Genomic DNA, 17,676 nt, shown 5'->3' with positions numbered 1-17,676 from the left:
ACAATGTGCAAGAAAAATATCTGCTATTGGATGTTGTTGGGGAATTTCTACATTTCTCATACAAGACTGATAGTTCACATATTGAGTTCTGTGACAAACTTGTAAGAAAATGAAAAATGAAAAAAAAATAAATAAATAAAAGGAATGTTAAAAGTAACAGTAAGTCAAAAATCAACAATTGAAAGAGCCTATGAATTAGGATGTAAAGTCACAGCAGAATTTCCATTTGCACATAGGGGTTTAGAGCTTCCTTACCCTCAGGATGACCCTTACCACAGGAAGTTAATTCAGCTACAGCCTAAACAGTAACCAACATAATTTACAATATAAATGCACTAAATTTTTTTTTTTTTTTTTTTTTAAGGAATGGTATAAAGAATAATATTCTATGACAAAACGTATAGGATTGGTCATAAAATCATTATGGAAGATCTACCGATTTCAAAAATGGAAAATACAAGGGCTTGATCCCCAAGTGAAAACTCTCTCAAAACATTAAAGGGAACCTGTCACACCCCCCCCCCCCCAGGCGTTTGTAACTAAAAGAGCCAACTTGTGCAGCACTAATGCTGCATTCTGACAAGGTGGCTCTTTTAGTTATTGTTCGTTGCACTGCAGAAATAAATCGCTTTTGAATTTGGTCCCTCATACCTGCGAAGTCACTATGGAGGCAGGTTTTTCCCCGTCTTGTTTACTGCGCCTGCGTTCCCGCGCGTGCATGCAGGCACAGTTAACAAGACATCAAGTGATGTCAGTTGTCGGGCAGCGCAAGCTGCGCATGCCCAAGGCAGAATATGACCGCGCAGGCGCCTGGACAACTGAATAACGCCGAGGACGCGGTGCCCTGCTCGCAGAGTAACGGCTGGGAGGCGTCTGGATGAGGGGGAAAAGACCTGCCTCCCTGGCGATTTCACAGGTATGAGGGACCAAATTCTAAAGCAATTATTTCTGCAGTGCAACGAACAATAACTAAAAGAGCCACCTTGTCAGAATGCAGCATTAGTGCGGCACAAGGTGGCTCTTTTAGTTACAAATGCCGGGGGATAGGGGGATAGGGGGGGGGGGGGTTTGGTTGACAGGTTCCCTTTAACTCTCCCAAAACATTAATAGGGAGGTGGGGTGGGGAAGGGTAGTCTGTAAAAGAGCAGCAGTCCCATATACCCCGAATGGAGCAGCGGCAAACATGCGATTTGCTCCACTCTACTGGGGCTTTTCAGAGCCCTGTTCTCTGGATAGGTTGGAGGGGTCTCAACGATCAGCAAGTTATCACCCATCTAGCAGCGAGCTCAAAACTTGCCAAGTTGTAGTTTTTTTCTTTTATATACCCAGAACATTCCTTTATTTGAAACAAAAATTAACCATTAACCATGGAGATCCCTTTAAAAGAAAACCTATTACCAGGTCAGAAATTTGCAGTTTTAGCTTTTGATGCCCGCTCTGCCCTGGAATAAATTATATATATATATATATATATATATATATATATATATATATATATATATATATATATATATATATATATATATATATATATATATATATATATATATATATATATATATATATATATATATATATATATATATATATATATTATTTTTTTTTTTTTTTTTTTTTTAAATCTGTCATACAATCAGAGTTACAAGCTTTATTTAGTGGCAACTTTTATGGTCTTTATCAAGGGTGTACAGCACAGGATTTTTTGGCTCAAAAAAATAAAAGGTGTTCAATAATTGGATGTACATTTTAAGTGCTAACATTTGGACACAGCATGTCAACAGCAAATATGAACAGCAGGTTGTATGATAATGATCCCTGTGGCAGAAGTTTCTAAATAGTGAAATAAATATATATATATATATATATATATATATATATATATATATATATATATATATATATATATATATATATATATATATATATATATATCCACTAGCCTCCCAAAGCCCCCCTTCCCCAACACCCACCCATGAAACAAAACAATTGATGAACAGAATTCAGTTAAAGGGAATGAAAAGGGTAGACCTTGTGGAGGCCTGCCGTCAAAGCCTAGCTGTGTCAGTTGCACAGGAAGACACCCCTTTTCTTCCTATTACAAGCAATCAACATAATGGAACATGATGATTAATATCAGGAAGCGTTAACAGCTTAATAAAAAAAAATTGCATAAAAGCCAAATGTAATAGTGCAGAAAATTTAGCACCAAATCATTTGCAGTTTATGTAAATTGAAGAGTTCTTTACCTGCTGCTTTCTTTCTGTGCCGCTAATCAAGTCATTTTTTCACAAGACAATTTGAGTTTTTTTTATAATGTACTGTTGATAAATCAACTTAAACATTAGTAACGTCTGTCAGTGTTCAACAGCAGAAAAAAAACGTCCACGCAAGCAAATACTGTTAACTACGGTTAGCATTTTGAGGAAGATTAGAGAATGATTTGCCAAGATAAAAAGCCTTAAAATACCATGAATAATGGATGTACAATGGAAGTTTTATGCGGCAGAAACTGCATAAAAATGGCATTGTATACAGTAACAAGTTAAAAAAAATTTGAAATCTATTAAATTGTAATGTTTACACTTACATTATAGCAGATGCACTAAAAGTTTTAATCTATATGATTCAGCTTTAAAATATTCAATTGTTGAACACCATAGACAATTTAAAGCAAGATAGGTTTGATTATCACACTACTGATTAATAAAAGATGCGGTCAGGAGACGCTTAAGGTGCTTTTAAGATTTAGATTTTATCAGAAAAACCTTTTCGTAGCATCAGGGTTGGCAAATATACATGTTGCAGAAACTACACATGTTTAAGGTGGCAAATCATACACTTTAAATACAATCAACTATTTTTTGTAACTATATAATTTGGGGCATCTCATGCAGATAAGGGTTACATCTTAAAACTCAGCAGCCCTTAGAAGTGCAGGATAGCAGTTTGTTTGCTGCACGGCATTATAGAAGAAAGATCTAAACTAAAGGTACCGTCACACTAAGCGACGCTGCAGCGATACCGACAACAATCCGGATCGCTGCAGCGTCTCTGTTTGGTCGCTGGAGAGCTGTCACACAGACAGCTCTCCAGCGACCAACGATGCCGGTAACCAGGGTAAACATCGGGTTACTAAGCGCAGGGCCGCGCTTAGTAACCCGATGTTTACCCTGATTACCAGCGTAAAAGTAAAAAAGAAACAAACACTACATACTTACCTTCCGCTGTCTGTCCCTCGGCGCTGTGCTTTCCTGCACTGTGTAAGCACAGCGGCCAGAAAGCACAGCGGTGACGTCACCGCTCTGCTTTCCGGTCGCTGTGCTTACACAGGGCAGAGAAGCAGAGCGCCGAGGGACAGACAGCGGAAGGTAAGTATGTAGTGTTTTTTTACTTTTACGCTGGTAACCAGGGTAAACATCGGGTTACTAAGCGCGGCCCTGCGCTTAGTAACCCGATGTTTACCCTGGTTACCAGCGAAGACATCGCTGAATCGGCGTCACACACGCCGATTCAGCAATATCAGCAGGAAGTCCAGCGACGAAATAAAGTGCTGGACTTTCTGCAGCGACCAACGACATCACAGCAGGATTCTGATCGCTGCTGTGTGTCAAACTGAACGATATCGCTAGCCAGGACGCTGCAACGTCACGGATCGCTAGCGATATCGTTTAGTGTGACGGTACCTTTAAGAATTGTAAGCCATCTACACTAATCAGGACCTAAAGAATTAAAGTGGAACCAGACAGTCCTATTAAAAACAGTATGATCTATCCCTCACTTATTAGTCAGGTATGGGTGAAATCATAATCTACATTATTTAATCGACTTTGTTTTCACATACTCAACAAATCACATAAAACTAAAACAAAAAAAAACAAAAAGGAAAAACAACCTAGTTTTGGCAGATAATGAAAGCCAGACATGGCAATCAAGACGCCTTCTTCAAACATGATGTCAGGGGAGCAGGGTAGAAGTGCAGTGCAACAAGAGGTTGAATGTTGTCTTAAACTCATCAACGTGCTCTTACTTTGGTATTCATGTTCTGTGAAAACTCCAAAATGGTATCGACTCTTGTCCAGGCATCTGGATGTTCTTTTAAGTGGGTTAATACTTCTTGTGCCATTCTTTGCTGTGAATAAAAGAGAAACACATACATTTGTAACCAGAGACTAGTAGTTATGTACTTTCTACACCAAAGACCTTATATAGTTATAAAAAAAATAGCAAATTCTTACAGGTCTATGATCTATCCTTATAAGTAATAGATCCTTATCTGGGCAGGTTGTCCTGATGAAGAAATTTATATACTTTGAAAAACGTTGACGAATAAACCACATACTACTGAATTGCGTCTTCCATTTTTTCATGGTAGAGTAGAATAACCCACTTGCTCTTTCTTACATAAAATAAGTAGCACACACACCCCCAAAAAAAGGAAGCATGAAAAACTAACCCCTTTCCGACATGTGTGTATTGTTATGGCACATGTCTGAATCCCCCCGATTTAGTACAGGCTCCAGCTCTGTGCCCGCACCTTTCCGGGTACATGACAGCTGATCTATACAACAGCAGCGAGTGGACTCGTGATCCACTCACGGCTATTAACTAGTTAAATGTCACTGTCAATCTCTGACAGCAGCATTTAACTTGCGCTTACAGGAAGCGTGTCACTGGATCTGCCCATCTGTGACCCGATCGTGGGTCACCGATGCGTCAGGCATGACAACCAGAGGTCTGCAGCAGACCTCTGTGGTTGTCCTTGCCAAATTCTTTTTTTTTTACCTCTGTATTTTTCATTCTTTTGAGATTTTGTTATTTGGTAATAGTGTGTCAGAATGCAAAATGTGAAGAAAAAAATTCTAGATTTTTTTTTTTTTAATTGATTTTCAAAGTTCGGAAAAAATGTGAATTTCGGTGTCGCCTGCCTTTACATTTCTCCTTGTAACTCAGGCTAGAAAAAAAGATTGAGAAACAAGAACACCATTCTACTCAGAACTGTACAGGCTTTCAGATATCTCACAAGAGTTTCTTTGTTAACATTTTACCCATGCGAACGCAAAATTTTAAACACACATTTCCGAAAAAAATGTTTAAATTTAAAAATTTCAAAAACTGCATGTGCCTGCTAGGCTCCTAGCCACATCTGAACCAAAATACAAGTTGGGATCGTGATGGGATCATATTTAAAAATATAAAACTATTACAGTGTCAATTTGAAAATCTTCAATTCAGATCTGTTCAGCCTGTGGTCTAAAAGTGTGGGGTCTATATTTACCAAATAATCCATGATTTTTAGATATTACTGTATTATTTTATTATTACAGCTTAGAAGCAGGAGAGGACAGAGGAGAAAGCTTTGTTAGGGCTGAGAATGACCAGGGGTAGACAGTGAATGCAGAGCAGATGACAGGCTGGCAGCTCCAGCCTCCAGAGGCCGTATTCACACCAAATCTTTACAACCATGCAACTTTTCAAATGGAGGGAGAAAAATATTTTTAACATCCAGTTCATGTATCGTACAAACCAGGACTACGAAGAGGAGGAGAGTTTTAAAACATCGGTTACAGGAAGCAGAACCCAACAAAGGAACTTTCATTCCATGCAGTGAAACAAATAAAAACAAAAATTTTTTCATGCAAAGACAGTGAAGTTCATGAACTGGTAGAAGGCGGAGCAAGATTGGCAATGGATGACATAACTGCTTATGTGAACTGTGAATATGATCGGCGCTGGTGGCTGGCTATTGTACTCTCCAAAGATTGTGAAACTGAAGAAGTAGAATCGACTTGTTTGCATCCTTGCATTAGAGATCGCGGCGGCCATTTTCCCAAAGCCGAGATGCAAACTAATCTAATGCGCACGCGCGGCATCCCGCGGCCATTTTCCTGAAGCCCTGTGCAGCAGAGCACTCGATCTGCGCACGCGCGGCCCCAGGAAGATGGCCGCCCCCACCGATGACAGGGGCAATAGCGCAGAACGCGCGCTTTTGCTTCACGTGCGCGCAGGGGATTAGGAACTCTGGACATGCGCACACCACTACGCCACCAACGGAAAGCTGGGGAAGAAAAGAGCGATGTCACCACGCCCACCTGACCAGACCAGCCTGATTGACAGGCGAAAACGGCGACTTTGGTAATGTATTTCTCAGCATAGGTGGGGAATCGGGGTACACTACATACACTATAGTAACGCACAGCGCAGGCCCTATTTAACAGTATTTATATCTCAAAAAACGGGGTGACAGGTTCCCTTTAAAAACCTACTATTAATTGTTTGATTAGTTCATATTTCATGAACGAGGATTCTACTGTACTATTCTTCAACACTTGAAAAGTGACATGTTTAGTGATATAATAGAAAAAAATTGTTACATGTATAAACAGGTGGTAAAAATATTGGTTCTTTTAATCTTGGTTAACATAATTAGAACGAGACTATTTAGAAAATCACACATGAGGATGTGATCACCTTTTTTTCTTTTGGTTTGTTCAATGCATTCAGGTTGAAAATGCTGAGCAAGTTGTGTTATGATTAAGATGTTTTTATTCTGGCACTTACGGTATTTGTTTTTTTTGTTTCTTTATTGTTGCATAGAAATGTTGAATTCAATAAGTTGTAATTTGAAAAGAAAAAAGGAAGAAACATTACATTACAAACATTAAATCAGGCTCTGTGAAGCCACCTCCCTCCCTGCAGGACCCGGATCCGCGGCCATCTTGGATCTGGGTCTGGAGCAGGCAGGGAGGGAGGTAAGACCCTCGCAGCAACGCGATCACATCGCGTCGCTGCGAGGGGCTCAGGGAAGCCCGCAGGGAGCCCCCTCCCTGCGCGATGCTTCCCTGCACCGCCGGCACATCGCGATCATCTTTGATCACAGTGTGCCGGGGGTTAATGTGCCGGGGGCGGTCCGTGACCGCTCCTCCTGGCACATAGTGCCGGATGTCAGCTGTGATAGGCAGCTGACACCCGGCCGCGCTCCCCCCTGAGCGCCGCCGATCGCGCTAGACGTACTATCTCGTCCGTGGTCATAGGGGCCCACCCCACCTCGACGGGATAGTACGTTCGATGTCAGAAAGGGGTTAAAAAAAATTTTTTTAGTAGGTCCGAAGTAGAATCCCTGTACAAATATAAACAAGAACACAAGTAACACACATGTATTTGTTCACAAATTTAAAATACACGTTTTTTCACAATTGCGCATCAAAATTTTGAATTTGCTTTCTCCAAAATAAAATATAAAGAAACAGTCTTGTGACATCAAATGAAAGCCAGTACCGTTCTGAGAAAAAGGATGCCTCTCCCATCTATCTTAATTCTAAGAAAATTAAAAAAAAATCTAAAGACGTCGTCAGGTAAAAAAAAAAAAATTCATTTGGATCACTTGATATGGAATGACCCATTTTTTTACCTGACAACGTCTTTAGATTTTTTTTTTATTTTTTTTTTTTAATGAAGTACAACTTTAATTACAAATGAAAAGTTTTGATTTTTTTTTCATCAGAATTTTTTACAGACTTCTAAAGTTTTGAAAAAGCGCGAATTTTGGCATGGTATGGCTTTACATTTATCATATCTCAGGCTAGAATTCAGATAAAGAGGTGGATGAGGAATCATTTTTCTAAGAACCGTATGGGCTCTCATTTGATATGTCACAAGACTTTCTTTATATGTTGCTTTGGAGAACTCATTCAAAATTTTGATGCGCAATTGTGAAAAAAAACGTATGTTTTAAAATTGTGAAAAAATGCACATGCGTTACTTGTGTTCTTGTATATATTTGTACAGGGATTTAACTTGGGACCTATCAATTTTTTTTAAGCCTTGAATCATCTGATTTTAGGCTTGTACAAGTTTCTTTTTTTCTTTTCAAATTACAACTTATTGAATTCAACATTTACAGTATATGCAACAATAAAGAAACTAACAGGGATTTTTGTGTACTCACCGCAAAATCCTTTTCTCCGAGCCACTCATTGGGGGACACAGGACCATGGTGCTATGCTGCCTGCTACTAGGAGAACACTAAGAAAATTTGCTTCTCCTCTGCAGTATACACACTCATGCTGGCTGTAATCCAGCGGTCCCCAACTCCAGGCCTCGAGGGCCACCAACAGTGCAGGTTTTCAGGATTTCCTTAGTATTGCACAGGGGTTGGAATCATCACCTGTGCAGATGATCACATTACCACCGATGCAATACTAAAGAAATCCTGAAAACCTGCACTGTTGGCGGCCCTCGAGGCCTGGAGTTGGGGACCCGTGCTGTAATCGAACCAGTTCAGTGTCAAAGCAGTAGGAGCTTACAACTATCAAACAGAATACAATATGTCAAACCAAGTAACAAACAGAAGCCATCAGGGTGGGTGCTGTGTCCCCCAAAGAGTGGCTCTGAGAAAAGGATTTTACAGTAAATACACAAACCGCTGTTTCTCGTTCGCCTCATTGGGGTACACAGGACCATGGAACGTCCTAGAGAAGTCCCTGGGTGGGAAATAGCACAGAGGTGAAAACCCCATGTACCGTAGTCTACAGATGTGTTACCGCCAATTGCAGAATCTTTCTGCCAAGGGCCATATTTGCAGAAACCCGAGCATGAATATTGTAGTGTTTCATAAAGGTATGCAGGCTGGACCAAGTCGCAGCTTGCAAACTTGAAGTGCCGTCGCCTGATGCCGAATGGCCCAAGAAGGACCCACTGAACGAGTGGAGTGTGCCTTAATCCCTGCTGGGATAGGCTTGCTTCTGACACGATAGAGCAAAGAAAATGGTATGTAGCAGCATCATATTCAGTAATACCATTAATCCCCCAGCGATGGCAAATCTGCTGAAAAACTTCCAGATGAAGAGACCATTCTCCTGAGTGGAGACCCTGACGGCTGAGAAAGTCTGCCACTGAATTTTCCACTCCCGGGATGTGAACTGGTGAGATGACCGAGTGATTCCTCTCTGCCCATCAGCGAATGTGACTTACTTCGAGCATCGCAAGCTTGCTGTGGGTGTCCCCTGACGGTTCATGTACGCCACAGCCGTGGCTTGGTCCGACAGTATCTGGATGGGACGACCTGCTAGAAGATGATGAAACCGCTGAAGGGCCAACCTGATTGCTCGTATTTCCAAGAGATTGATCGAGAGAGGAGATTCCTGAGCAGACCAGCATCCCTGGGCCGTTTGATGACGGGAAAATACCACACCCCAACCTAGGAAACTGGCCAACGTACTGGGAGAAAAGATTTTCTCTGATCCAGAGAAGACCTCACCGCCCATCTGAGGGTCTGTCTGACCCGCTGACAGCTGGACCAGACAGCCTCCATTGCCTAGCACTGTCATCCCGAACCGAATGGAATGAGGGACAGATCGGGAGAGCATCCGGGCTCCCTGTTATAACGCACAACTTTCTGGAGCAAGGATCACCAACCCCCGGGAAGGTGTCTAGGATCATGCCTAAGAAGGGTATCTGCTGAGCTGGTACTATTTGTCCAAGTTGATCATCCAACCCAGGCGAAAAAGAGTATCCACTGTGATGCTTACTCAGTCTGAGCAGGCCTGAAATGATGGACCTTTGATTAATAGGTCATCTAGGTATAGCAAAACAACCATGCCCCGAGAATGAAGAATGGACATGATTGCCGCCATGACCTTGGTGAACATCCAGGGGCCGTAGGCGACGCCGAAGGGCAAAGCTATGAACTCGAAGTGTTCGTCGTGAGTAGCAAATGTAGAAATCTTTGGCGAGTTGGAAAGAAAGAAAAAAATAAAAAAATAAAATAAAAAAAATCAGAATATGGAAATAAGCATCCCGGATGTCAATGGATGCGAGAAACCCAATTTTGGGTATTCTGAGTTGTGTTCACTGGGAACAGCTTCAGAGGGGGAGCAGGAAATGGGACTCACTGACCCTGAAGCACGAGAGTGAGCAGGAGATGCGCTATGAGTCCTCTTCCTAGAATCTTGTGCTGATCTTGCTAGGGAACAACCTCTGTTGGTTGATGGTTCCCTAGCAGAAGGGGAGCTTTCCGTACCAGGTAAAAGGGTGCCCTGACTTGAGGAGGGGTCCCAGAGAGACTCCATTGCTTTGACCAGAGAAGACAGAGACTGTGCCAGAGACGTAGCCCACTCAGGGGGACTAAGTCCACTACAGTCGGCATTAGTGGAGGGCTCGTGGGCGCATGCTGGGTCACAGTCTGCGCAGAAAGGGGTATTATGGCCCCAGGGTAATGAAGAATTGCAAGTGGTACATGAAGGAAAACACTTGTTAGCCTTCCTTGCTTTAGGTTGTGACAGTGTACCCTTGATACCCCACTGTACTCAGGACCTGGGTACGCTACAAAACTTAGCTTAACCCCTTCTCTGCAGTACTGGTCTCCGAGTCTTGTGCCCCAAGGATGGTGTCAATTGCCCCCGCTCTTTCTGCTGTGCCAGATACCACAATGAAAAACGCAACCCCACACGTGCGTGTTTGTTCAAGATCGCCGCCGAGATTACAGTGGTGCTTCTCGTTTGGTATGAGAAGCACAGGGGACCGTCGCTGTGGGTGGAATTAAGGGCAGAGTCGGGCCTAAACCTGGCAGAAGCCACAGACTCAATTTGGGCCGAGGCCGGAGACGCCCGGGTGGGTGGAAGGAGCGAACCACGGCCTAGTCCGGTCAGAAGTCAGACTACATTTTTTTGTGCCAGCCGGCGCACGATGAGGGGAGCGCGCAAGCGGCAAAAATGTGCTGTGCTTCTCAGGCCACCATCCCTTTGATAGGGAGGTGGAGGGGGACAGGCTGCATCCTTCCATCATCCGCTTTCGGTCAGTGGTGATGCAGTGTGGGCTGCACGGACGCCAATGGGGGGCCATCCCTAGGGATGGGCCAGGGCAATTGTCCAGCTGTAGCCTGCTCTGGAAGGGGGTACATGGAGGCGACACTCCGTGTTCCCGTCTGTTGGTGGTAATGTAGGAAGATCGGGACCCTAAGGGAAGTGTTGCCCCTAAAGCAAGCCCAGGCATGGCAAAGAAACGGTGCATGAGGGGGTATGGGAAGGCAACATTACACATTCCCGCCTGTTTTTTTTTTTTTTTTTTTGGGGGGGGGGGGGGGGGGGGGGGGGGGGCGGGATAACTGACCCCTGAAGAGGTCCATTGCCACTGTTTCGTGAAGGGAAAGAAAAAAACAAAAAGGAAAATAATACAAATTGAAAAAGTTAAATAACGTTGGGGTCTGAATCCCAGACCAAAGTGCCTCCTACGGACACTAAGCAAAAACTGGTTCGATTACAGCCAGCATGAGGGTGCATACTGCAGATAAGGAGCTAATTTTGTTCAAGTTTTCTTAGTGTCCTCCTAGTGGCAGGCAGCATAACACCCATGGTCCTGTGTCCCCCAATGGGTTCTGCTTCCTGTAACCGATGTTTTAACAAACTCTCCTCTTCATAGTCCTGGTTTGTACAATACATGAATTGGACGTCAAGAATATTTCTCACCCCATTTGAAAAGTTGAATGGGTATAACGATTTGGTGTGAATGTGGCCTCTGAAGGCTCGAGCTGTCGGCCTGTCATCTGCTCTGAATTCACAGTCTTCCCCTGCTCATTCTCAGGTTGAGCCCTAACAATGCTATCTCCTCTGTCCTCTCTTGCTTCTAAGCTGTAACATAAAATGCAGTAATATCTAAAAATCATGGAATATTTGGTAAATATAGACCCCACACTTTTAGACCATAGGCTGAACAGATCAGCATTCAAGATTTTCGAATTGACACTAATAGTTTTATTTTTTTTATTTTTATTTTTTATAAATATGATCCCATCACGATCCCAACTTGTATTTTGGTACAGATGTGGCTAGGAGCCTAGCAGGCACATGTGCGGTTTTTGAAATTTTTAAATTAAACGTTTTTTTCACAAATGTGTTTTCATTTTTCGTTCGCATGGGTAAAATATTACTTAACATGATTGACACAGCTGCTGGCCTGTCATCTGCTCTGCATTCACGGTCTACCCCTGTTCATTCTCAGGTTAAGCCCTAACAAAGCTTTCTCCTCTGTCCCTTTACTGCCGGTCATACATCGCCTACACACACACATTTTCACTACACCTCCCTCCTTATGAATGTGCATGAGGGTTAACTTACAAATCAGCTCCTGAGAGCGTATCTGGTTCTGCCCCGCCTTGACGAGATAAGCCATCAGCGTTCCCGTGATCAATTCCTTTTCTTATGTTGAATTGTAAAACCATATTGCTGTAATATCAGGCTCCATCTATGCAATTTCCCGTTGTCCCCAACTACTCTGTTGAGCCAACGCAGTGGGTTATGATCTGTTATCATGGTGAAGTTGCGCCAATAGACATATGGTTGCAGTTTCTGCAGAGCTCACACAATTGCTAAACATTCCTTTCCAAATGTGGCATAAGCCAATTCTCGAGGCAGAAGTTTCCTGCTTAGGTAGAGAATTGGGTGCTCCTCACCTTGCTGGTTCACCTGGCCAAGAACCGCACCTAGCCCATAGGTGCTGGCAATCGGTCTGCATTACAAACCTGCAAGTGAAATCTGGGGCCTGAAGGACAGGTGAACTAACCAATGCTGACTTTAGGGCAGAAAATGATTCCCTACACTGTCCAGGAAACAATTTGTGGAAGCTTCCTCCTAGTCAGATCAGTTAACAGCTTAGCCAGAGCACTGTAGTATGGCACAAACGTCTGGTAATAGCCAGCCGTACCCAGGAAGCACAGTACCCGCTTCTGGGTTCAATGGCTTCTACCTTCCCTGGTTCAGGTTTTAGCAGCCCTCCCCTCTTCCTGTGTCCAGAGTATTGTACTTCCTGCATGGCTACCTGACACTTCCCAGGATTAACAGTAAGACCTACAGTGTTAAGCCTCTTCAATACCTGACAAAGATGTACAAGGTGTTCCTCCCAAGAATTACTAAAAATGGCTATATCATCGAGATAAGCAACGGCAAAGCCATCAAATCCTTCCAATAAGTGATTAACCAAACTCTGGAAGGTGGTAGGGGGATTTTTCATACCAAATGGCATCACCGGGAACAAAAACAGTCCGAATGGAGTAATAAAGGCACAGCTTTCCAGAGTTACGTTTTTCAGGGTTATCTGCCAATATCCCCTACTTAAATCCATGATAGTGAGGTAAAATGCATTTGCTAGCTGCTCTAACAGCTCTTTTATCCTCGACATGGGGTAGACGTCAAATGTAGTAAGTAGATTTAATTTGCAATAATCTACACAGAACCTGGTAGGACAGTTTTTCGAGCTAAGAACCACAGGTGAGGCCCTGCACTCTGGGATTTTTATATTACCTTGAGGTTTAGCATCTCCTCTACCTGTTCCTTCATGTGTGCCTTCACCTCTGCTGACACCCTGTATGCAGACTGCTGTACCAGGGGATTAGTACCAGAATCCACATGGTGAGTTTCTGAGTCAGCCCTCCCAGGCTTCCCTGAGAAGACTTCTGTGAACTCGCCTAGCACCCCCATCAGCTCAGACCTCTGACTGTGGGATCGCTCAGGGTTAAACTCGGCTGACTCCAGCCCGAACATCTGGTAACAGATCAGCCTCCCCCTCTTCAGGCATGCTACAGACAGGTAACACACAGGTCTCCTTGTCATGATGAGTCTTCAACATATTTACATGGAAGACTTTCTGCACGCTTGGCATGTTCATCTAGGGTCACCACATAGTTAAAATCATTTAGGCGCTTGTGTACAGTGTACGTTCACTCCCATGCGGCCTGTAATTTATTCTGTAATATAGGGACCAACACCCAAACCTTCTCCCTTCCTCTTAGGCCCTCAGTCTGGCATTACGGTCGTTCCAGACCTTCTGGTTGATTTGGGCTTGGATCATGTTTTCATGGGCCAGGTTGCTCAGTTTTTGCATTCTCTGAGTTGCAGTACATATTAAACCACCGAGACACCCGTAGTTTAGGGGTCACCCTCCCAACAGTCCGTAATCAAATCAAGTGGCTCCCTGACCCTCCTCCCATAAAGCAGTTCAAAGGGGGAGAATCCTATAGACACCTGGGGTACCTCTCTGTACGCAAACATATGTGGGAGGTACCGCTCCCAGTCTCTTCCTTCTGTGTCCACCAGTAATTTGAGCATTTGTTTTAATGTCCCGTTAAAACTCTCGCAGAATCCGTTGGTTTGGGGATGACCAGCGCTGGCCACAAAATGCTGCACTTGTATTTTTTCGCAGAGGCTTTCCATCAGACTAGACATGATTTGGGTTCCCTGATCAGTTAATATTTCCCTGGGGAAACCCACACGAGAGAAAACAGTTAGTAAAGCATCCGCCACTTTGCCTGGTTGGAAGGAGTACAGTGCCACAGCTTCCAGCGTGTAGCATAGTCCACCACTGAGGATGAATTTTTTTTTGCCAAAGCCGCTAGGTATTGTAAGTGGTCCTATGATAGCCACAGCCACTCGTTGAAAAGGGTCATCAATCACCGTCAGTGGTATCAATAGGACTTTCTATAAATTCCTGGACTTTCCGACTGACAAACTACACAGAATCAACAATAATTGGCTATATCTGTCCCCATCTTGGGCCAACAAAAGTTGCGTCAGGCGAGCTTTAGTCTTTTTGCGTGAAGGACGGAAATAACGTCGCGGTCATCTCCGGCCCTTCGCACAGTGCATCCTTGGGAACGGAGGCCTCCGCTTGCACTGCTGAGAGCCGGGGGCTGTCGGACGGCAAGTATACCCATATTTAATTATTTTTTTTCACATGAATATGGGTCCCAGGGCCTGATGGAGTGTCTCCTCTCCTCCAGACCCTGGGAACCATCTGGACCGCACATGCCGTATAAGACGACACCCGGTGTATAAGATGACCCCCGTCTTATACGGCGACTATATCCCAAACTCCATATTTTATATGGAAAAGTTGGGGGTCGTCTTATACGCCCAGTCTTATACACCAGAAAATACCACACCACTGTTCACAACGTAAATTTTTCAAATATCCGAAGAAAAGTACGTCCGTATTCTTCTCCATCACAGAGAAGTTTTACAAACGTGGTCTCCCTGGATTTAGGTCCTGGGAGGGTGTTAGCTGAGGACTGTTACTCCTCTCTATTTGAGCCATCTGAAAGCTTGAAAACTCTCCTCCCAGCATTCTGCAGCCTCTCTCTCAACCCAGTACCGGCGTTCTGCAGCAGCAGCAGCAGCATCTCTGTACTGTAGAATAAGCTGCAGTTTAAAGCTGTTGTAAGGCCATTAGTAAAGTCCATAGGCTCCTCAGCACTGGCATTACTGGCACCTCCATCAGGTATCTCCGATGCAAGAGCTGGCATTGCTGGGTCTCTCCAAGGTGGACTTTCTCCTTGGCCAGGTCCTTCAGTACTTTGCTTCATGTTCTGTTCGACCAAGGCACGTATCAGCAATTCCATGGATTTGTCGGCAGTTTCTATTCCGCTCTGCTCCCAGAGGTCAATTAGAGCCTCTTTGATCTGCCTTCTTGTACAGGGCTGCCATATCAATGAACAGCCTTTGCCAAATAAAAGATAGAAAAGAAAAACGGGGAAGGTAAACTGTTTGCAAGCATGTCCAAGTAAGCACTGAGCTGAACCTTGTGGAACTGGTGCACTCCTCGCAAGGATACCAATTCCTTAATACAGGGAATAATTGCTTAAACCTTGCACTAATGCTCTAATAGAAATAAATTCTATCCCACCGCTGCCACCAATTTGTCACATACCCTCTTCTAAAGCAAGTGACTTGGGGTTGCGCCTGCAAGGTTCAACCTATCTCCCCTCACTCAGTCCAGCATTCAACCTCTGTCCTATGCTGCAATAGGAGCATAAATCAGACCCCGACAGACCACGAGCTACCCCGCTTCACACACGCTGCAACCACTCACCGAACACACAGTCCCGGAAGTACTACTAATACTACTACTGTCTGCCAATCAGCAGGATCACACACTCTTAAAGGGAACCTGTCACCCCCAAAATCAAAGGTGAGCTAAGCCCACAAGCATCAGGGGCTTATCTACAGCATTCTGTAATGCTGTAGATAAGCCCCTGATGTATCCTGAAAGATGAGAAAAAGAGGTTAGATTATACTCACCCAGCCGCGGTCTGGTCGGCGTCGCAGTCCGGTCTGGGGCCTCCCATCTTCTTACGATGCCGTCCTCTTCTTGTAGTCACGCTGCGGCTCTGGCAAAGGTCAGAGAGGCCCAGCGCCTGTGCACTGCAGTACTTTGCTCTGCCCTCAACAGGGCAGACAAGGTACGCCTGCTCCAGAGCCGCAGCATGAAGACAAGAAGAGGACGGCATCGTAAGAAGATAGGAGGCCCCGGAGCAGACCGTGACGCCCATCGTACCGGGACCGCCCCTGGGTGAGTATAATCTAACCTCTTTCTCTCATCTTTCAGGATACATCGGGGTCATATCTACAGCTTTCCAGAATGCTGTAGATAAGCCCCTGATGCTGGTGGGCTTAGTTCACCTTTGATTTTGGGGGTGACAGGTTCCCTTTAAGGCTATAGATTATTTTATAGAATACAAGGTTCAAACTTAGAAGTTTTAAGCTTCAGTAAAAAAAGGTACAATGCTTACAATAAAATATAAAAATATGGAAATAAAAAAGTGACATACAAATATTCAAGAGAGTTATAACAAAAAGGAGAAACTTCCAGAAAGGGGGGGGAGAAGGGAGATATGAAATGGATCACATCCATTAGCCTGGAGATCAGGTTTCTAGACCAGCCTTTCATGTTAATATTGGCAGGCAGCACAGTGATTAGCACTGCAGCCTTGCAGCACTGGGGTCCTGGGTTCAAATCCCACCAAGGACAACATCTGCAAGGAGTTTGTATGTTCTCCCAGTGTTTGCGTGGGTTTCCTCCAGGTACTCCGGTTTCCTCCCACATTTTCAAAGACATACTAATAAGGGAATTTAGATTGTGAGACCCATCGGGGACAGTGATATGTGTTCATAACTGTACGCGAAATAGTTAGTGCTATGTAAAAATAAAAGATTATTATATTCTAATTTCTGGTTTGTGACTGGACCATGGCTACTTCACCAATGAATACATTATTTTTTCAAGCTCTTTTCTTAACCTTTCTTTCCCATAGTAACTAGGTTCCATTTGGTGTCTTACTTCAAAAGCATCAGAGGTGTGAAAGGTTTCCAATTCTGTGTGTTCTCAGGACAGCACCCTGGGGTCTGAGATCAGGAAAGCTACCTTTGTTAATAGATAACATAGGTTATGATCCTTGTGAAAAGCTGCAGCCTAAAAACAGATGCAAATTTACTGCCGATCATATATCGCCTACAAATATATATTTTCAGTTCAGGCTATGCCAACAATAGAGGTCTGGTGGAGACCTCTGGTTGTCATGCCATTGGTGACCGCAATCACGTGACGGGTTACCAATGGGTGGGCTATCCAGTGTGCTTCCCGGAAGCACGAGTTAAATGCCGCTGTCAAATTGACAGCGGCATTTAACGGGTTCACAACTGCGGGTGGATTGCGATTCCACCCACGGCTGTTAGAGGCACATGTCTGCTGTTCAAAACGGCTGACATGTGCCGGGAAAGATGTGGGCTCAGCGCCGGAGCCCACATTAAAAAGGAGGGTTTCAGACAGGCAGGTCAGTTTTAGCATATGGTAAACATGGTAACAAAAAAAATAAAAATCCAAAAAACAGTATTGGAATTGCACTTTTCTTGC

General features: G+C 43.9%; 1 protein-coding gene across 2 annotated transcripts in view; it reads right to left on the bottom strand.

Moving 5' to 3' along the window:
- Positions 1–17,676, bottom strand: part of XPO1 (exportin 1) — a 109,538-nt gene that overhangs the window by 45,362 nt on the left and 46,500 nt on the right. Inside the window, exon 3 of one of the 2 annotated variants that reach the window (XM_069768884.1) lies at positions 4,028–4,129. In XM_069768884.1, the coding sequence (XP_069624985.1) occupies positions 4,028–4,129 (102 nt within the window). Of the gene's footprint in view, positions 1–3,892; positions 4,130–17,676 lie in introns of both variants that reach the window. The other variant, XM_069768886.1, reaches the window with a different exon arrangement.

Source organism: Ranitomeya imitator, chromosome 5, assembly GCF_032444005.1.
Source record: "Ranitomeya imitator isolate aRanImi1 chromosome 5, aRanImi1.pri, whole genome shotgun sequence".
Taxonomy (NCBI): Eukaryota; Metazoa; Chordata; class Amphibia; order Anura; family Dendrobatidae; genus Ranitomeya; species Ranitomeya imitator.
This window is presented reverse-complemented; position numbering and strand designations above follow the sequence as displayed.